At 40.5% G+C, this 22,634-nt stretch overlaps 2 protein-coding genes across 2 annotated transcripts in view; one reads left to right on the plus strand and one right to left on the minus strand.

The window, feature by feature from the left end:
- xab2 (XPA binding protein 2) overlaps positions 1–22,634 on the plus strand; it is a 78,993-nt gene that overhangs the window by 26,886 nt on the left and 29,473 nt on the right. The window contains exons 9-12 of the mRNA XM_073069026.1: positions 2,313–2,432; positions 5,940–6,071; positions 10,507–10,638; positions 15,725–15,838. Of these exons, the coding sequence (XP_072925127.1) occupies positions 2,313–2,432; positions 5,940–6,071; positions 10,507–10,638; positions 15,725–15,838 (498 nt within the window). The remainder of the gene's footprint in view (positions 1–2,312; positions 2,433–5,939; positions 6,072–10,506; positions 10,639–15,724; positions 15,839–22,634) is intronic.
- Positions 14,811–22,634, minus strand: part of camsap3 (calmodulin regulated spectrin-associated protein family, member 3) — a 290,431-nt gene continuing 282,607 nt past the window's right edge. Inside the window, exon 19 of the mRNA XM_073069025.1 lies at positions 14,811–15,401. Within this exon, the coding sequence (XP_072925126.1) occupies positions 15,363–15,401 (39 nt within the window). The 3' untranslated portion in view covers positions 14,811–15,362. The remainder of the gene's footprint in view (positions 15,402–22,634) is intronic.

Here is a 22,634-nt window from a genome sequence, read left to right on the forward strand (position 1 = left end):
AGAATATGAGGGATTGCTCTTCATTCCTGTTTTGTGTGTGTGTATACAGTCGGCCCTCCTTATCCGTGGATTCAACCAACCGCAGATCGGAAAAACCCGGAAGTTCTCTCTCCAGCACTCGTTGCTTGAGCATGTACAGACTATTTTTTCTTGTCATTATTCCCTAAATAATACAGTTTAACAACTATTTACGTAGCATTTAGATTGTATTAGGTATTATAAGTAATCTAGAAATGACTTAAAAGTACAGGCAGTCCCCAGTTTATGAATGAGTTCGGTTCCTGAGTCTGTCTTTAAGTTGGATTTGACGTCGGAATATCCGGTATTATTTAGCGTCAGTTAGTCAAACATTTTTCTTAGTATATAGTACATATTTTACCTTTCTATGTATATAAAACGCTTAAGAAACATATGTATTTCAATAATTTAACACTGTTGCTTAGTAATAATTGTAGCTTTCATTGGGGCAGGGCCTTTCACATACTCCATTAAAATTGTTCCGATCGTTGACCGACTGTAGCCTAACGCTTTTCCAATGACTGATGGTGTTTCACCTCTCTCCGATCGTTTTATCACTTCCACCTTATTTTCAATTGCAATCGTGATTATTTTTGTGAGCAGAAACACTGTGGATTCAGAGCTGCGCTGCCAGGTCCTAATATCCACTGCACGGAGACATGTTAAATAAAGTCCGGGGTTCTGCTGGGTCCCAAAGACCACCACACTGATACATGTTAAATAAGGGACTTGAGCATCCGCGAATTTTGGTATCCGCGGGGGGTCCTGGAACCAATCCCCTGTGGATAAGGAGGGCCGACTGTGTGTGTGTGTGTGTACGTGTACAAAATAAACACACTGTAGTGCAAAGTGTACATTAGAATAATCATTCCAGAGGTAGGGACAGATTTAGTTTTTTTAAGATTGTTCATTGTCAGTATACAAGTGTAAAGAAAAGTACACCAGATGCAGTGTAAAAAAACACAGCAAGTATAAACACAATAAATAAGTACATAAGATTAGCTTATACATAGACTTATTGTACGTTCATAAAGTGATAATAGGCACAGGAGTGTCTGTACATAAGGTGACTGACGGGAAATGGTGGTGTTGGGTTAATAGGCGGAGGTGTTAATCAGCCTGATGGCTTTGGGGACAAGTTGGAGTCTGGTGGTTCTTGTGTGGATGCTACGTAGCCTCTTCCCGGATGGGAATGGTACAAATAGTCCATGAGCAGGGTTAATGGGATCCTTCGTGATGTTGCTGACCTTTTATATACAAAAAGGTGCCAATATGTCTTTAAAGGTTGGTGCTGGTGATGCATTGGAATGTTTTAACTACATGTTGTAGAGTCCTCCTGTCTGCTGTACTACAGCTTCTGTACCACACAGTAATGCAGCATGTTAGGATGCTCTTAACTGCGCATATGTAGAATGATGTGAGTATGAATGTGTGAGGCTCAGCTCTCTTCAGCCTCTGCAGAAAGTACAGACATTGGAGAGCTTTCTTGACTGTGTAGGATAAGTTCTTGAAAGGCTATGTAAGATGTGACTCCCAGGAGTTTGAAGCTGCTCTCAGTTTCTACTTGTGCCGCCCGTATGAAAAGGGGTATGAGTGGTGCAAGCTTAGGAAATGAAGGTAAACTTGGGGTTTTCCTGTGCATACTGGGTAGGATGCTTCACTGATATTGCTGGCCTTTTCCATCACCTTTTTGTATACTTAGTGGCCACTTTATTAAGTACAGCCGTCCACCTGCTGATTAATACAAATATCTGATCAGATAATCATGTGGCACCAACTCAATTCATAGAAGTGTGTAGACCTCGTCAAGAGGTTCAAGTGCTGTTCAGAACAAACTTCAGAATTGGGAAGAAATATAATCTAAGTGACTTTGACTGTAGAATGATTGTTGGTGCCAGATGGGGTGGTATGAGTATCTCAGAAACTGCTGATCTGTGATTTTCCATGCAAAATAGTCTTGAGTTTACAGAGAATGTGCAAAAAGCAAAGAAACGTCCAGTGAGCACCCAGTTGGAGAAAATGCCTTGTTGTTAATGAGAGAAATCAGAGGAGATTGGCCAGGCCTGTTCAAAGTGACGGGAGGGTAACGGTAACACAAGTAACCACGCATTACAGCAGTGGTGTGCAGCAGAGCATCTCTCTGAACACATAACATGCTGAACCTTGAAGTGAATGGGCTACTAGTTTCCACTCCTGTACCTAATAATAAAGTGGCCACTGAGTGTAACCGTCATCAAGTAGTGGGATGTGAAACTCTGGGGATGAATAATTTTCAATCCTTGTTTGTATTGTAGATAATAAACACATACACAGAAGCTGTGCAGACAGTCGATCCAATGAAAGCTACTGGAAAACCACATTCCTTATGGGTTTCATTTGCAAAGTTTTATGAAGAAAACGGACAAATTCAAGATGTGAGTTAAACTTTAATTGTATTTTAAAACTTTACAAGTGCTGGATAGTACATTGGTTGAATACTATAAGAACAAAAGGCATAGGAGCAGAATTAGGCCATTTGGCCCATTTAATCTTCAGCATTCCATCACGCCTGATTTATTTTCCTCTCAAACCTCTCCTCCTGTAACCTTTGACACCTTTACTAATCGAGAATCTATCAACTGCGTTTAAATATTAAGACATCAGAGCAGAATTATGCCATTTGGCCCATTGAATCTGCATCGCCATTCAATCGTGTCTGCTTTATTTTCCTCTCAATCCCATTCTCCTACTTTCCTCCCTTAACCTTCACCGCTTTATTTAACCACCGCTTTAAATAAACCCAAAGTTTTGGCCTCCACAGCCATCTGTGTTAATGAATCCCACAAATTCGCCAACCTTTAGCTAAAGAAATTCCTCCTCCTCTCCATTCTGAAGGGATGACTGTGTGTTCTGAGGCTGTACCCCCTCTGGTCCTCGTGCTGCAGGGTTGCCTGTGGCAGTCACCCAGGATGGGGGGGATGCCCAGAGGTGGTGTGGGAGAGAACTGGAATCAATGCTGGGGTGGAGGCTGGCTCCTCCTGATGGTGCTGCCCCCCCAGTGTTGTTTTGTGTGTGTGCACATGATTGTGTGTTTGTTTTGGGGTATTTTTGCATTTTGGCCCCAGAGAAACGCTGTTTCGTTTGGCTATATTCATGTGCGTGGTCAAAGGACAATTAAACTTGAACTTCAACTTAACTCTCCCACTATTGGAAACATGCTCTAGGCATCCACTCTATCGAGACCTTTCAATCAGTCCTTTTGTTATTAATGGGATTGATGCAGACAGATGAATGGTGTGGTTGAGTTGTGCCAAATGTCCTGTTTCCATGCTGTACGATTCTATGACTATCTTTGAGACAAGTATACAAACATGGAATGTTTGTTCTGTTCAAACAAGAATGTTCTGTTCTCAGTAAGGGCCTCACCTTTGTCCATTTCACCCACATCTCAGTGAGTTCCGCACCCGCCGCAACATCAGGTTCTTCTTCTGCTGCTTCTGTCTCCGAGCCTAATCTTTGACAAGGATTCCACATCCTGCACTGATGACCCAGTCTCCAACCATCCATCTCTTCTTGGGTACCCTGTTCTGGTTCTCTGCTTACTCTGGATCTTTTTATCTCAAATTGTCAACGAGACATCAACCATCTCAATTTCAATGCTCCCTTCTCCTCCTTGACCCCTTCAAACACACTGCCCTCCACACCAATCTCAACCTTGCCATCAAACGCGCAGACAAAAGAGGTGCTATTGTAGTCTGTGCACTGACCCCTACCTTGCTGAGACCAGGTGACATCTCCTCATGCCTACCTCTCGAGGTCTCCACTCCACACCATCAGAAAACTGACTCTGATACTATCACTGATCTCCTCCACTCTGGAGAACTCCCAACCACTGCCACCGAACTTAATAGTTACCTTACCCCACACTGCTTGTTTTTACTTCTTACTATCCAAGATGAACAAACCAGACTGTCTGGGTAGCCCTATTGTCTCTGCCTGCTCCTGTCCTGCTGAACTCGTGTCCTCGTATCTCAATTCCATTCTGTCCTCCTTGGTTCAGTGTCTTCCCACCTACATCTGCAACACTTCTCATGCCCTTGAGCTCACCTCAATTCCCACCTCATCTTCAGCATGGATGCTCAGTCCGTATTCACTTCAATCCCCCCATCAGGAAAGCCTCCACCTCCACCCTGCTCTGACAGAACTGGTCCTCACTTTGTTTCTCAAACGGTTTCTCCTTTGGCTCCTCCCACTTTGTACCCGAAGGGTAGCCATGGGCTCTTGCATTGCCCCAAGCTATGCCTGCCTCTTCATTGGCTATGTAGAGCAGACTCCGTTCGAACCCTTCCCTGCTTATACTCCCCAACTCTTCCTCTGCTAGATTGACAACTACATTGGTGTTGCTTCATGCACCCCTGCTAGGCTCATCAATTTTATCAACTTTGCCTCCAAATTCCACCTTGCCCTTAAATTCACTCTGGTCATCTCTGACACCTCCCTCCCCTTTCTCGCTTTCTCTGTAGACAAACTGTCAATGAACATCCTTTATAAATCTACTAATTCCCACAGTTACCCTGACTATACCTCTTCCCACCCAGTCTGCTCTAAAAATGCTAATCTCTTTTCTCAGTTTCTCACCTCTGCCGGGTCTGTTCTCAGGATGTGGCTTTCCATTCCAGGACATCAGAGATGTTCTTTAAAGAACAGGGTTTCCCTCCCTCCACTATTGATGCTGCGCTCGCCCACATCTCCTCCAGTTCCTGTACATCTGCGCTCACCCCATTTCCAGCCATCGTAATAGTGATAGAGTTCCTCTTGTCCTTACGTACTACCCGATCAGCCTCTACATCCAACACATTATCCTCCACAACTTCCACCATCTCCAAAGGGACCCTTCCACTAAACATTTTTTACCTCCCTCCCCCTCTCTGCTTTCTGTGGTGACCGCTCCCTGCATGATTCCCTTGTCCATTTGTCCCTCCTCACTAATCTTTCTCCAGTGTTGCTCCAGTGTAGAAAAATTGGGGAGGTGGGGGGAGATCTCATTGAAACCTATCAAATATTGAAAGGCCTAGACTGAGAATATTTCAATAGATCAATCCAACCCTCCCCTCCCACAGATCCTTCCATTTTTCTTTCATCCATGTGCCTATCCAAGAGCCTCTTGAATGTCCCTGGTGTACCTGCCTCTATCACCACACTTGGCAGTGCGCCCCATGCACCCACCACTTTGTGTGGGAAAAGAAACCTAACTCTGACATCTCCCCTATACTTTCCTTCAGTCACTTTAAAATTATATCTGCTTGTGTTAGCCAGAAATGTACACATTCTTTAAACTTGCTGCTTTGCTTTTTACAGTCAGAATCAGTTTTATTATCAGTGAAATATGTCATGAAATTCATTGTTCCGTAGCATTGGTAATAAAATGTACGATAAATTAGAATAAGAAATATATAAATAAAAAAATTAAATAGTGCGAAAAGAGAACAAAAATAGTGAGGTTTTATTCAGATTGATGAACCATTCAGTAATCTGATGTTGGAGGGGAAGAAGGCCAGTTAAAGTAAGCAGCAACTACTGAACCTTGCAGTGGCATGTTGTCACAGCTTCACGGATGGTGCCACTCCCTACTTGCAGCTCTTGTGGCAAGGGGGAAAAAGACTTTTTATTCATTTTTCATTTATTTAGAGATACAGCACAGTAACGGACCCTTCCAGTCCAACCAACCCGCATGTACCCGAAAACACGCATGTAACTAATTAACCCACTAACCTGTACGTCCTTGAAGGAAAGTGGAGCACCTGAAGGAAACCCATGCAGTCACAGGGAGAATGTACAAATCCCTTACAGACAGTGGTGGGAATTGTCACACTAGCTACTGCATTACTGCTGTCACAATATATATGCAGACATCTTATAGACACTTTCACTTTATATTTCAGGCACGGACTATATTTGAAAAAGCTACAAAGGTAAATTTTAAGCATGTGGACGATTTGGCTGGTGTTTGGTGTGAATATGGGGAAATGGAACTGCGCCATGAAAATTATGACGAGGCACTCCGATTACTGAGGGTATGTTGTTGAATGTTTAATTATTTTTTCTCCAAATTGTTTCCTACCCAGATTAGAACATAATGCTATAGCATAGTACAGGCCCTTCAAACCTCAATGTTCTGCTGACCTGTTAATCTACACCAAAATCAACCTAACCCTTCCCTCCTACATAGTCCTCAATTTTTCTATTGTCCATGCTCCTACAGTATCTAAGAGTTTCTTAATTGCCCATAATGTATCTGTCTCTACCACCATCCTGGCCAGGGTGTTCCACACATCCACCACTCTGACATCTTCCCCTATACATTCCTTCATTCACCTTAAAATTATGCCCCCTCGTATTAGCCATTGCTGCCCTGGAAAAATGTGTCTAGCTGTCTTCTTGATCCCTGCCTCTTGTACACCTCTATCAAGTTACATTTCATCTTTCTTCACTCCAAAGGAAAAAAATACTAGTTTACTTAACCTACCGTGTAAAATATGCTGTCTACTCTAGGAACTAATACTGGATTATCAGTCCAGGTATGTACATCTATCCCTGAAAATACAGATTGCTTCTTCCAAAACTAGGCATTGGCAACTTGAGATACATTTGCTATTGAAAAATACATACTTTAAATGCTCTTCTACCCCATCCAATCTACCTAGATGGCATGCCACCTAGAACTTTGATAGACTTGTATAGATGCACCGTGGAGAGTATTCTAACTGGTTGCATCACAGCAATAGCCAGGAATTGAATTCAGTAAAACATCACTCACCTCAAATCTGAACTGTTCTCACAATCTACAGGCTCAATTTTCAGGCTCTTCTATTCATGTTCTCAGTATTATGCACATATTTATTTATATATTTGATTGCACAATTTGTCATCTCTTGCACTTGTTTGTTGTTAGTCTTTGTAACCATATAACAATTACAGCACGGAAACAGGCCATCTCAGCCCTTCTAGTCCGTGCCGACGCTTACACTCACCTAGTCCCACTGGCCCGCACTCAGCCCATAACCCTCCATTCCTTTCCTATCCATATACCTATCCAATTTTACTTTAAATGACAATACCAAACATGCCTCTACCACTTCTACTGGAAGCTCATTCCACACAGCTACCACTCTCTGAGTAAAGAAATTCCCCCTCGTGTTACCCTTAAACTTTTGCCCCCTGACTCTCAACTCATGTCCTCTTGTTTGAATCTCCCCTACTCTCAATGGAAAAAGCCTATCCACGTCAACTCGATCTATCCCCCTCATTATTTTAAATACCTCTATCAAGTCCCCCCTCAACGTTCTACGCTCCAAAGAATAAAGACCTAACTTGTTCAGCCGTTCTCTGTAACTTAGGTGCTGAAACCCAAGTAACATTCTAGTAAATCTTCTCTGTACTCTCTCTCTATTTTGTTGATATCTGTCCTATAATTCGGTGGCCAGAACTGTACACAATACTCCAAATTCGGCCTTGCCAATGCCTTGTACAATTTTAACATTACATCCCAACTCCTATACTCAATGCTCTGATTTATAAAGACCAGCATTTCTTCACCACCCTATCCACATGAGATTCCACCTTCAGGGAACTATGCACCATTATTCCTAGATCATTATTTATGTATAGCTTTCCACAAATTCTTTATTTTCATGTAAATACCTGCAGGAAAATGTATCTCAAGGTAGTATAATGTGACATGTGTAATTTGATAATAAATTTACTTCTTTGACTCCTGTTATGATGCAGTCACCGGAAGCCACCAGGTGGCAACATTGAGCTAGCTGGGAAGTACTGGCAGTAGCTCATAGACACCTCATTCCACTGAGTTCACACTCCTTGATCATCATGCACACTCATTACCACCTTCAGGGAAGAGATACAGGAGCCTGAAGACATAAACTCAATCTTTTAGGAACGCTTTCTCCCTCTCTGTCACCAGATGCAACAGTCACTGGAGACATGTTGTAACCCATTTTAACTTCCCAGCTGTTTGAATCATCAACGTAAATAGTGATCATAATTAGAATCAGGTTTATTATGTGCATGTTCTCCTGGACTTGTTTACATATCTGTTAACTCGTAAGATTACAAATTTTCTTCAGATGTCCTTAATTCCCTACCTATTATTAAAATATGTTTCAAGGGTCAGCTTTTTATTAGTAAATCTACGAGCAGTGTGTCCAGGTTCAAAGTCCAAGTAAATTTTTTGTCTTAAGTACATATATGTCACCGCCTGCAGGCATTCATGAAGAACAAAGAAAACCAATAGAATTAATTAAGACTACACACAAAGGCTGACAGATAAGCTAAAAAAGGCAAACTGTGCAAATGCAAAAGAAAGAAACTAATAATACTGAGAATGCGAGTTGTAGAGTCCTTGAAGGTGAGTCATTTGTGCTGCCTGGGACGGTGTTGAAACAGATACAACAGAGGCATTTAAGAGCCTGTTGAATCGGCACATGAATGCGCAGAGAATGGGGGATGGTATAGGCAGAAGGCATTTGATGAGATCAACAAAACATTGTGGGCTGAAGGGCTGGTTCCAGTGCTGTACTGCTCTATGTTCAGATTCCTGCTCTAGTGGATCAGCTGCAGTCCCAAGCCCTTCAATGAGCTACAGGGACTTAAAATACACACACTCTCCATCTGCTTTGCAAATAAATTATAGGTATTTCCTTCATTAGCTTTAAAGCATTTTAATGTCCCAAAATTGCAAGTCTTCTGTGGTGTTTTGTCAGATTGGGCTGATTGTTTGTACGCTTCTGTAAATATTTACATAAAATTTACATATCCTTTACATATTTCTCTAACAATTTTAACCCCCTGCATTCTCTAGCTCCGCTTTATTATATCTCCACTTTGCCTCAGTTACTGGTTACTATAACAGCTTTAATTACTCCCTTGATGAAGATTTTTCTCCCAAATTCCCTCTTGGATTTATTAGTACCTTTACTTCTGGACTCTGCACACAAGAGAAATCATCATCTCTGATTATTCCATCAAATATTCACATGTTTATGATTGCAATCTTTTCTATGCTTTCTCTCATTTTTCAAATAATTATCAGTCTTCAGAGCTTTAATCTCAATGATCTGAATAAGTTATTCCACATTTCATGGAATTGTCTATGGGGAAAAAATATAACTGCTCTCATCATTCTTATGACAGCTTTGAATTAGTGTTACCATGAAGCACAATTACATTGGATTGATTCTTCCTAGTCATTGAGTGTGTAAGGCATTCCGTAAAATGATAAGATATTGGAGCATGATTAGGCCATCGGCTTGTTGAGTCTGCTCTGCCATTCCATCATGGCTGATTTATTATCCCTCTCAACCCCATTCTCCTGGTTTCTCCCCATAATCTTTGATGTCTTTATTGATCAAGAACATATCGACCTCCCCATTAAATATACCTAATGACTTGGCCTCCTCAGCTCTCTGTGACAATGAATTCCACCTATTCATCACCCTCTGGCTAATGAAGTACCTCCTTGTGTTTGTTCTAAAGGGACGTCATTTTATTCTGAGAAACAACCTCTCCTCATCCACTCTGTCTAGGCCTTCTATCTGTATCTCTTTGTGCGGACATTGTACTCCATTCATGAGTACTATGGTGCACACTAATAGAAGATGGTCAGTTATCGAGTTACTATTGCACGAGAGGTATGAGCTCAAGTTACATCTAGTCAAATAGATTTAGAATTTAAACTCAATACTCTGTAATTTGTAGATTAAAAATCAACTAATAATTGGTGTTGGTAGTGATTGTCTACATAAGCTACCAGATTGTCATTAAAACATATCTGATTAATACTCTGTAATTGACTCTCTAATTTGTAGATGTAAATCAACTAGTCTTTAGACACTTGCTTCTTCAGTGAAGCAGAGAGCAGAGTCAAAGACCACACCCTTTACTCTTCTCCCCTCTCCCATCAGGGAGAAAATACAACAGCCGACAAACGTGTCACCAGGCTCAAGGGCAGCTACTGTTATAAGACTATTGAATGGGTCCCTAATATGATGGGTCAGTGGGTTAATTGGTTGCTCTTAATTGTCTCTAGTGTGTAGGTGAGTGGTAGACACTGGGAGGAATTGATGGGAACGTGGAGAGAATATAATGAGATTAGTTTAAATGAGTGCCTGATGATCGGCACGGACTTAGTAGGTTGCAATGCTGTGTGTGTTAACAAAGAGCTACTGTTGTGTATATGTGTATGAAATTTACTGTGTGTATGATTATTTGTACCCCTCTTCAGGTTTCTGTCTCTCTTTGTCCAATTCTAACTTTATGTGCATAAAGACGTGCAGGAGCAGAGGGCCAACAATAATTTTTATCCTGAAGAAGCGTCTTGGCCTGAAATGTCAGCTGCTTATTCTTTTCCATGGATGCTGCCTGACTTGCTAAGTTCCTCCAGGATTTTGTGTGTGTTGCAAAATCTTTATCCTGTATTCCTTACCTCCACAGAGAGCAACTGCAGTACCAGCAAAGAGGGCCGAGTACTTTGACTCGACAGAGCCTGTCCAGAACAGGATCTACAAGTCGTTGAAAGTCTGGTCCATGTTAGCAGATCTGGAGGAGAGTCTCGGCACTTTCAAGGTGACTAAAGGATAAGTTCTTCTATTTTTTTGCTCTACATGCAAATGCAAGTCTGATGGGAGAGTGCTTAAGTATGAGTTTTAATTGTGCGGTTTATTTGCTCTAGTTTGTCGCTGGTATTAACTCAATGAGCTATAGTTTATATGTATTACATCAATGTATTCAGAATAGAGGGTTCAAAATTTAAATTCCTTTAATCAAATTTTAGCTTTTTTCCCCCTATGCATGGAAGGAGAATGCTTGATTCATTGAGTCTATCTTTGACCTTAACAGAACAACTCCATCAGTGTCTCCTCCTAATGCTTCAATAGCCTTGCACCTTATTCTCTCTCACCTGATGAGAAATTTTCATTCAATTATTTTGCTACTTACTTAAGCTAAGGAGTGACTTACTGCAGCTGTCTTGATTAGTACATCAAACACCACCACTCTTAAAGTTTGCTGCCCCCCTCTGCTGCCTTTACTATTCAGCCCCTCCACCAAAATCTATAAAGATTATAAACTTTTAAGTTTAGGATTTTAGAGTTATGAGAGGCATAGATAGATAGGTTAGCTAGTCACATGCCCTTTTGCTTCAGCCATCAGCAAGTGGTAGAGGAACCTGAAGACTCTCATCCAATGATTCAGGAACAGCTTCTTCCCTTCTATCAAATTTCTAAACGGTCCATGAATTCATGAACACTAATTGTAATTTTTTTTTACTATTTATTTGGAAATTTATGTCTTTACATTGTACTGCTGCACAAAACAACAAATTTCACCTGTGGGTCAGTGATAATAAAGCTGATTTTGATTCTGCATCTGTTTTTCCCCAGAATAGAAATGTCTAATACTACAGTTGCATGCACTTAAGGTGAGGGAGGTTTAAAGGAGATGTGCAAGGCAAATTTTAACACAACGTAGAGGATGCCTGGAATGGGCTGCCAGGAGTGGTGGTGGAGGCAAATGCAATAGTGCCATTAAGATAGACATGTGAATATAATAACGTCTTGTTTATAGAGCACTTTTCATACAGATGTTGTAGTGGGATAAAGTGCAAACGTGAAAATAAAAGATAGAAAGATGTTCATTAAAAGCAAGGTTAAGTAAGTAGGTTTTGAGCTGGAACTTAAAAGTGTCAACTGAGTCTGCATCTCCGAGTTTTAGGTATTGAACTCCACAGTTTAGGAGCGTAGTTCAAAAAATCTGATCCAACAGACCAGCAGGGAATGGAGGATACAGATCATGTGCAGACAGAAAAGAATTGATTTAATTCAGCATTGTGTTTGGCATGGATATCATGAGCTGTACTGTTCTATCTTGGCTTCCACATTATGAACCAGTGTATTAGATGTCTTTAAAAATATGACCATTTAAGAAGTAATGAAGAAGTTTAAGATAGGCACGAATGAATGGACACATTGGAACTGTAAAGTTAGAGACGTACCAGCTGCTGTTTGCTGTTTACACCAACAGGTGTGAATTGTTTCTTCTAGAATGAGAATCAGGATTATTATCACTGACACTTGTCATGAAATTTGTTCTTTTGCAACAGCAGTACAGTGCATGATGTAAAAACTTGCTTTATAAGAATATTAAAAGTATGTGGTGCCAAAAGAGAGCGAAGTACTAACACAATCATCTGTAGATTTTCTCATCTTAGCAATGTACTGTGTCCAGTCCGTTCTGTGGATTCTGGCAAAAGGAGGCCAATATTGCCATTTTGAGGAGTTGTTGTCAGTTGATTAGTTCTGTGTTTCAGTTACACTAATTCTTTAATTTCTCTCTACATGTCCTGTAGTCAGAATTCTGTTACCTGCACAGGCAGTGGATAGTTGGATGGGGAGTGAAAGAACATGGGAAAGTTTGTAGGTGGCCATGAAATGAAATCCTTGCAAAATGCTGTGGCAGCTTAATATGTGAGTGCATGTCCTTTAAAGGGTGAGGTTATCGAATAAATGTCCCGTTTCAGCTCAGAGAGTACCTGCTGTCTAGCATATTTTTACAGATGTACTGTGGAGAGCACTCTAACGAGTTACATCATCTTCTGGTATGGGCTGTGGTGGGGTGGGGAGAGAATGCAGAGATGAAATACAGACTAAGCTTTGTCCATCATGGGCACTCACCACCCCACCATCAAGGGCACCTTCACCCAGGACGTGCTCTCTTCATTACTACCATTAGGTAGGAGGGACAGAAGCCTGAAGATTCACACTCAGCATTTTAGGGAAACTCCCTTCCCCTCTCCTCTGCCATCATATTTCTGAACAGTCAGTGAACACTACCTCGCTACTTTTCCTCTCTTTTTGCTGTGTGTGTGTGTGCCCCCATCCCTGCCCCAATTACATTTCACGAAAATAGTTAAAAAAGACAAAGTACCATTTAATTGCGTTTAAAAATGTATTTAAATGAAAAACAGAACAAATTAGAATTCTATCAATACTACTACAGTACAGGCAGTCCCCAGGTTACGAACGAGTTCTGTTCCTGAGTCCATCTTTAAGTCGGATTTGTATATAAGTCGGAACAGGGACATCCGGTATTATTTAGCATCTGTTAGTCAAACATTTGTCTTAGTATATAGTAAATACCTTACCTTTCTATGCATATAAAACACTTAAGAAACATATATTTCAATAATTAAACCACTGCGTTGCTTAATAATAACTAGCTTTCATCAGGGCAGGGCCTTTCACATGCTCCATTATTCTCACTTTATCCTTTACCTGTATCCTTTAAAGTTGTTCCGATCATTGACCGAAAGTAGCCTAAAGCTTTTCCAATGACCGATGGCGTTTTGCCTCTTTCCAATCACTTACAGTATTTCCACTTTATTTTCAATTGCGTCATTTTCTGTCAATGGAACAGAAAACTTGCGATTTTATGTTCTATAGCTGAGCACCAGTGAACGGTCTGATTGGCCTATCAGAGTTCTCTTTAGGAACTAGTTGACTTGATCAGCATTTCTGATCTGGCTATTGTTCACGATCACACTTAATAAAAAAAAATACAGCAGCAGCCGCAGGTGACAGGTGTTGTGCTGCTCCGGGTCCTAAAGTCCACCTGCACTGAGACAAGTTAAATGGGACAAGTGAGGGGCGGTGCTGACTGGAAAAGAGGGGTATGTCAGGGTGAATCTTGCTAAGAAATATTTAAGCCAAATACGAAGTTACACACTCAACACAATGTTAATGGTAATGACTTAAAATGGCGGACGGCGTCATGATCTGACTTAAAATGGCGGACGACGTTCTCCTCCCTCCGTTCGTAAGTATGAGTTGTCTGTAAGTTGGACATTCGTAACTCGGGGACTGCCTGTACTGTAAAATTGTGTTTAATCCCTAATAGTTATCAAAAGAGGGATTGATCCACTGTATGTCATTGTGTTCTTTTGATTGACTAAGTGAACAAAATCAGCGCAGACACCTTGTGTAAATAATGGATTGCCTTCATACAATCCTTTCAATGATTACATCTTCCAAACCTTCACTTTCATCGAAACATTCAAGGTGATTGTTGATACTTTGAAATTCTTTATAGATCCTAACTTAGTAGTAAAATTGTTTCATTTTCCCGGCTGTTTCTGCCTTCTCTAAGCCAGAATGCTTGAAAGTACAGTGAACAAAATGATTCTGAATTGTCTTGCTTCTTATTTCTCACCAATTATCAGTGACAGAATTGGTGCTTTTTGGACACACGTGCAACTGATACTATTTTAAAATCTGTTCATTCTAAGCGCAGTATAGTGTCTGATGGCCACACAAGCGCACGCAACTGATGCTAGTTAGAAACTGTTTGGCAACAGTGTCCTGCCCCAATTAAATGGCATAGTGTTCCAAATAAATGAAGGGAATCCGAGCTATTTTCTCCATTAGTTTTTGATCTTTAAGAGTTGGCTCAAATAAGCAGTTGCTCTAATTAACCGACGGCCCAATTAACCTGAGTCCACTATATATCTTTATATATTTTATAGTGATTTATAATGTATGTATTGCATACATACAAAACAACAAATTTCACAATGTTTGTCAGTGAAAATAAGTCTGATTCTGATTCATGTAAATCATCTGCAGTTCTTGTTTTACAGTAGCACACGTCTCCTGTACTGCCTGCATATTAATGCTTGGCTGTGCACCTGATGTGTATTATGGCTGGTAGCAGGTATGTTTTTTTTTGTATTCCCCTCCCCCCCCCCCCCCCCCCCCCGGGAAGTAAATGGAAGTGAAATTCGAATGGAATTTCAGTTCCATACCATTGTATCTGCCTTATTAAAACCATAGACAAAGAACTTAATGACTTTATCATGATAAATAGTAGGAACCTAGAGATGGCCATTCAGAATCAAAATCAGGTTTATTCTCACAGACTTGTATGATGTGAATTTTTTTGTGATAGTACAGTGCAAAGATATAAAATTACTATAAATTACAAATATGAATAGTGCAAAACAGGAATAAAGATATAGTGTTCATGGACCATTCAGAAATCTGAAGGGAAGAAACTGTTTCTGAATCATTGAGTCTGGAGCTACAGGCTTCTGTACCTCCTCCCCAATGGCAGTGACAAGAAGAGTGCACGTTCTGGATGTTTAGGATCTTTAGTGATGGATGCCGTCTTCTTGAGGTATAGGCTCTTAACAAAGTCCTCGATGGTAGGGAGGGTTGTGCTTGTGATGGAGCTGGCTAAGTCTACAACCCTCTGTGGCCTCTTGCAGTCGTGTCCCTCAAGCCTGTTCAATGAGTCAGTCACATCATAATTCCAAGAGGCACCATTGGATAGAGACCCTGTCAGACAAAATAAGAACCAGAATTATTCAAATGATAGTATGGCAGCATTTAAGCTGTTATTAACAACCCTGAGGCATAAAGTAGGTTCCATTATGATTGTTAAAATTTGTAATCTTCATTCTGACTGCAGGTTGGTGATATGTCTTGTGTTAAGGATAAAATGTGATCATGAAATAAAGGCTAAAATGTTTTAAAAACAAAGTAACTTGTGATATTGAGCACTAAAATGCTATTGTTCTCTTTTGCAAGTTTTAAAGAAGAACATTCTCTTTTTGAGAAACATTTTTATAATCTATTCATTGTTATATTTTGCTTTTTAGTCCACGAAGGCCGTGTATGACAGGATTATAGATCTCCGAATTGCTACACCTCAAATCATCATCAATTATGCAATGTTCTTGACAGAACACAACTACTTTGAAGAAAGTTTCAAGGTGCGTTGCTGTTGTTGTTTTATTAATCTGGTTTGCACTCTTGTACTGTGGGGCACTGATGATTTGTTGTTATGGTCTGGTTAACTCTGTGATGGTTGATATGTAAAAGAAGACTGAAAATTCAAACACTGCTGGTTTATAGTCCAGAGAAACACAACAGTTATGTTGTTGATGTAAGATAAAGGCTCCAAGACTGATTACTTCTCATTCCCTTTCCTTTTCCCCACACGCGTTTGGATGGCCATTAGATCGAAACGCAGATATGTAGTCATAGCAATATTAGACCCATGACCTCTCATTATGCTTTCTTTCCCTTAGACTCCTTTAAATGATCATTGGAAAGAAACAGCCTCAGTCTTGAGACCCACTGGACGTGTAGTCCTAGTGACAGAAACACAACCACTTGTATGGCAGTGAATATCTTTCATGATAACTAATTTAGAAACACAGTAATTGGTATTGGTAAGGCCAAATTTGGAGTATTGTGTACAGTTCTGGTCACCGAATTTACAGGAAAGATGTCAACAAATTAGAGAGAGTACAGAGAAGATTTACTAGAATGTTACCTGGGTTTCAGCACCTAAGTTACAGAGAAAGGTTGAACAAGTTAAGTCTTTATTCTTTAGAGTGTAGAAGGTTGAGGAGGGACTGGATAGAGGTATTTAAAATTATGAGGGGGATAGGTAGAGTTGACATGGATAGGCTTTTTCCATTGAGAGTAGGGGAGATTCAAACAAGAGGACATGAGTTGAGAGTAAGGGGGCACAAGTTTAGGGGTAACACGAGGGGGAACTTCTTTACTCAGAGTGGTAGTTGTGTGGAATGAGTTTCCAGTAGAAGTGGTAGAGGCAGGTTCGGTATTGTCATTTAAAGTAAAATTGGATAGGTATATGGACAGGAAAGAAGGGAGGGTTATGGGCTGAGTGCAGGTTGCTGGGACTAGGTAAGAGTAAGCGTTCGACACGGACTAGAAGGGCCGAGATGGCCTATTTCCATGCTGTGGTTGTTATATGGTTATAGTAGCACAGGACAGTAGTACAGTCATGAGCGTGTTGAATGAGCCACCAGTGCAATGAGCTCAATTTCAACATTGAAAATTTGGATTGGTACATGGATGGTAGAGGTGCAGGTCGATGGGAGTTGGCAGTTTAAATGGTTTGGAGTGGACTTGGTAGGCTAAAGGGCCTGTTTCTGTGCTGTACTTCTGTATGAGTCCCAAGTAATTGAAAGGAGGGAAAGTAGTATACCCATACTGAAGCTCATTGAAGGCCGTTGGATTGTAATAATTGTGTTAAATATGACTTTCTTTACCATTGGATGGTGCTTCTGTTACAGAAACTCATTTTACATTGAAGAATTGCACAGAAGATGTGGAAGGTCTGCAAAGAGATGTAGATAGGTTGAGTGAGTTGGCAAAAGCGTGAAAGATGTGGTAACAAGTCATTCACTTTGGAAGGAAAAATAGACGATCAGATTATTTAAATCTTGTAAGATTGCAGCACACTATTGTGCAGCAGGTCACGAGGCTTTCATTGCTAGAGGGATTGAATTTAAGAGCAGGGCAGTTATGCTGCAGCTGTTCGAGATACTGGTGAGTCCACACCTGCAGTACTCTAAGCAGTTCTGGTCTTTGAAAAGGGACTCTAAAGGAAGGAGACTACATTTGCTTTGGAGGCAGTGCAGCACAGGTTCACTGGGCTGATTCCGGAGATGAGGGGAGTTAACCTATGAGGAGAGATTGAGCTGCTGGGACTACACCTGGAATTCAGAAGAATGAAAGGGGATTTTAGAGAAACAAAGTTATGAAAGGAATAGATAAGATGGAGGCAGGAAAGTTGTTTCCATTGATGATTGAGACTAGCACTAGGAGACATAGCTTCAAGATTAGGAAGAATAGACATAAGATGGAGATGAGGTTGAACTGTTTTTCTCAAAGAGTAGTGAATCTGTGGAATTCTGTGCCAGGGAAGCAGTAGAGGCTACTTCATTAAGTATATTTAAGACAATTAAATTTTTATTATGGGTAAAAGACAGACAGGTGGAGTTGAGTCCATGGCTAGATCAGCTGAGGAATAGGCTTAATGGATCAGATGACCGACTCGTGCTCCTGTTTCTAATGTTTCACAGCTTGAATCTAAATCCTTCAGGTCTGACTACTTTTGTCAGGCTATAAGTGGAACACTATACCTTCAGACTTAGAAATAAATGCTACCTAGTTAACAAGCCAAAGAATGAGAATCAGGTTTATTATTGCTGATGTAAGTTGTGACTTTTATTGCTTTTTCCACAGCAGTACCATGCAATACATGAAAATTACTATAAATCACAAAATATGTAAATAATGCAAAAAAGAGAATACAGGTGTCCCCCCCCCCTCCACCCCGCTTTACAAATGTTCGCTTTACTCCACTTCGCTTTTACAAAAGACCTATATTAGTAACCTGTTTACGCATTACAAAGAGGATTTTCGCTTTTACGAAAATTTTTCCCATATAAGTTAATGGTTCTTGGCTTTACGCCATTTCGTCTTGAGCAAGGTTTCATAGGAATGCTCCACCTTTGTAAAGGGGGGGGGGGGGGACACCTGTATAGAGTAGATGTGGAGCAGATGTTTCCATTAGTGGGAGAGTAAAGGACCAGAGGGCACAGCCTCATAATAGAAGGAAGTCCCATTTAGAACAGAGATGAGGAATTTCTGTATCCAGAAGCTGGTGAATTTATGGAATTCCTTGCCACAGACAGCTGTGGATGCCAAATCATTGGCTATATCTAAAGTGGAGGTTGATAGGGACTTGATTAGTAAGGGTGTCAAAGGTTATGGGAAGAAGGCCGGAGAATGGAGTTGAGGGTGAAAATAAATCAGCCATAATCGAAAGCCAGAGCAGACTCAATGGGTTTAATAGTCTAATACCGTTCCTGTGTTTGTGGTCTTCTGGAAGTAGTATTCATGGACTGTTCAGAAATCTGAAAGTGGTGCATAGGAGTGTGTAACCATCATTCTTTACAGATTCTCTCCAGATTCCTACAGTATCTAGATGATACTTGTCAGGTACAGAATTAAGATGTACCACATTACATTTTAAATGTCAATAGATGTGATTCAGAAAGTAGCAAAAACATATCTCTAATCATTTGTCTCCAATATTAAATGTCATCCCTTTTCCCATGTGCAAAATGTTATTACTGTATCCTAGCAACCATATTTAATTCAAGAGCTTTAATGATGCCTAATTTACCATTCATTTCAGTTTCATAGTAGATAAATCCTGTGGAATTATATTTCTTACTCCATGTTTTCAAAAGGATAAGAATAAGGATAATTTCACACTGAAGCTGTGTACTTTCTTCTCGCATGATAGTACAGAGCCTGCCTCAGAAAATGCATCACACACTTCAAGCTCTCTTCAACCATTGCTTTGTGAGATAAATGGTGTTAGTACGTTACCTAACACAGTACAGCTCAGGAACTGTAGCTGGGACCAACTCAGAGGGCAATAGACTTACAAGGTGTTAGCATAAGGTCAATGGGCCAAATTCCTTCCCTGTTCACAGTACAATTCTGTGTGTTATCTACAACACAGCCAATGGAAACTGCAATCTTATTTCAAAGTTACTTAATTGTCTGATACTGAAATTAGTTGCAGAAACAAGCTCATTAACCTAGTTTGTACAGTATGTGCTATCCATGATGTCTCTTTGACATCTTGGAATGTATCATTTGCCTGCATTTGGTATTACTTCCGTTTAAACTTTTCCTATCCATGTAGATGTCCAAATGTCTTCTAAGCATTGTACTTGTGCCTGCCTTGACAACTTCCTCTGTTAGCTATTTCCATAGACTACCTTTGAAGTTGCCCTTCAGGATTCTTTTAAATCTTTCCTCTCATCTTAAATCTATGCTCTCTCGTTGGATACTTCCCAACCTTGGGAAAAAGAGTGGGACGATTCACCATATCTGCACCCTCTCATGATTTCATATATTTCTGTAAGGTCATCCCTCAGCCTCCTTCTCTTCAAGGAAAACAGTCACAGCCTATCCAGTCTCTTCTTATAACTCAAGTCTTCCACTCTCATTGACACTTTCTGCATCTTTTCTGCACCCTTGTATATTTTTGTCATTAAATTCCCAGGATGTTTTATTAAATTGTTTGATTCAAATTATTATACTTTTTTGAAAACACTTTTTAAAAAGTCTATGCTCAAATATGGAGATGGCTTTATTTTAACTGAACTTTCAGTAAATCAGAAGGATCTAGGAATACAGGTCCATAATTCCTTGAAAGTGTCGCGTCTGATAGGGTCATAGAGCTTTTGTCACGTTGACCTTCATAAATGAGAATATTGTGTACAGGAGTTCTATAAGACGTTGGAGAGTTGTATGCAGTTCTGGTTACCTACCTAATTGAAAGATATCAGTATGATTGAAAGAGTGCATAGAAAATTTATAAGGATGTTACCGGGATTTGAGGACCTGAATTATAGGGAAAAGTTGAATAGGTTAGGGCTTTATTCCTGGAGTGTAGGAGATGAGGGGAGATTTGATAGAAGTATACAAAATTAAGAGGGGTATAGATAGGGCAAATGAAAGTAGACTCTTCCCTGTGAAGCTGGGTGAGACTAGACCTAGAGGTCACAGGGTAAATAAAAGATGAAATGTTTAAGGGGAACCTGAAGGGGAGCTTTTTCCACTGAGAGGGTGATGCCAGTGTGCTACGAGCTGCCAGCAGAAGTGGTGGATGTAGATTCAATTTAGGGAAGTTTGGATGGGAGGGGTGTGGAGGGCTATGGTCCAGGAGCAGCTCGATGGGACTAGGCAGAATAACATTTTGGCACCAACTAGATGGGCCAAAGGACTATTTCTATGTTGCAGTGCTCCATGACTCTTATTCATTGTCTTTAGATTTAGGCGCAGCTGGTAAAACAGTCATTTATTATGCAAACGTAATTCCCTTTGAGAAGGTGATGGTGAGTTGCCTTGAATCATGGCAGCCCTTCTGCTCAAGCTACTCCCACAGCATGCCAAAATTCAGACACAGTGGCTGTGAAGGACTGGTCATATATTTATATCATGTATATCAAAGAATCTCTTAAATGTCCCTATTATATTGGCCTCAATCATGACTCCCCAGCAATGCATTCCAGTACCTACTACTTCCTGTGCTTAAAAAATACTCTATCATCTCCCCTAAACTCTTCGAAAGCAATGTCCTCTGATATTAGCTATTGTCACTCTGGGAAGGAGACTTGGGCTGTCCACTCCATGCCTCTTATCATCTGTGCACCTCTGTCAAGTCTCCTCTCATCTTCCTTAGTTCCAAAGAGAAAAGTTCTAACTTGCTCAGAAGACATGCTGTCTAATCCAAGCAGCAACCTCATAAATCTCCTCTGCACCCTCTCCAAAGTTTTGATATCCTTCCTATAATGAGGTGACCATAACTGAACATAATATTCCAAGTGTGGTGTAACTGAGGCTTTGTAGAATGGCCCTTGAACTCAGTCCCCCTGACAAATAAAGGCAAACAAACAATATGCCACCTTAACCACCCTAGTTTTCCTCCCACTTATCAAGATACAGATAAGCAATGTGTTGGCTTTCTAGTAGCTGCCTTCCACTTGGTTTGATGTTAAGTTGTGAAAGTGCAAGTGTGTATGACAGTTCCATTCAGTGTAACTGTTGAGGACGTAATAAAAAGCAGTTGGACAGGTACTTGGAAATGAAAGGTAGAGGCCTAATGTGGGGAAATGGGATTAGTACAGAGAGGCATAATGGGAAAAATCCTGGGAACGAAAGGGTTAAGGTGTGAGGAGTGCTTGATGACTCTGGAATTCAGAAGGATGACGGGGATCTATTGAAAGAGTGGACATGGGGAGGATGTTTCCATGAGTGAGTCTAGGACCAGAGGGCGCAGCCTTTGAAAAGAGCCTTTAGAACACAGACGAGGAAGAATTTCTTCATCCGGAAGGTGGGGAATGTGTGGAATTCATTGCCACAGATGGCTGAGGAAGCCAGGTCACTGGAGATATTTAAAATAGTGGTTGATAGTTTCTTGATTAATAAAGGCATCAAAGGTTATAGGGAGAAGGCAGGAGAATGGAGTTGCGAGAATAAATAAATTAGCCACGATCGAATGCTGCAGCACACTAGAGGGGCTGAATGGCCTGATTCTGCTCCTCTGTCTTACGGTCGACATAGACAAGTTGGGCTATGCAACTATAATTGTTAAGTTGATGCTGGCTAATGATTACTTGCACCCATGGTATTGTCTGCTCTCACTACTTAACAAGAATTATATTGATCAATTGTTTTATTGTCCCTTGTGTTTTTTATCTTGATCCATTTTGACCCCTTTAAAAACAAGTTTAATGTCAGCAGTACTAGATTTCTGATTTCATTTATGAAGCTGTTCATGTGCTGACTGGAAAAAGATAGCTCTCTGGAAGGGTGGTTCTGGCAAGTGCCCACCTACAGTTAGTGTAACCAGAGCTGAATATCTTTGTGAAAAGTTAGGTGGGATTGGACTGTCACTTCAGGTAAATTGATACTCCCCAGATTCAGAATCTGGTTTATTATCACTGGCATTGGTCATGAAATTTGTTGTTTTGTGGCAGCAATACTGTGCAATACATAGAAAAATATTATAAATTAAATAAGTAGTGGAAAGAAGAGTAAAAGTAGTGAGAGTGTTCATGGGTTCATGCCTTTTACACCACAATTGGAAACACTAAACTTTCATGCAGTGTGTTTTATTTAGCTAGACTGCTGAAATTTAGCTAAGTAACCTGGCAAGAGAAAGAA

The sequence above is a fragment of the Hemitrygon akajei genome, chromosome 16 (genome assembly GCF_048418815.1).
Source record: "Hemitrygon akajei chromosome 16, sHemAka1.3, whole genome shotgun sequence".
In the NCBI taxonomy this organism is placed as follows: domain Eukaryota; kingdom Metazoa; phylum Chordata; class Chondrichthyes; order Myliobatiformes; family Dasyatidae; genus Hemitrygon; species Hemitrygon akajei.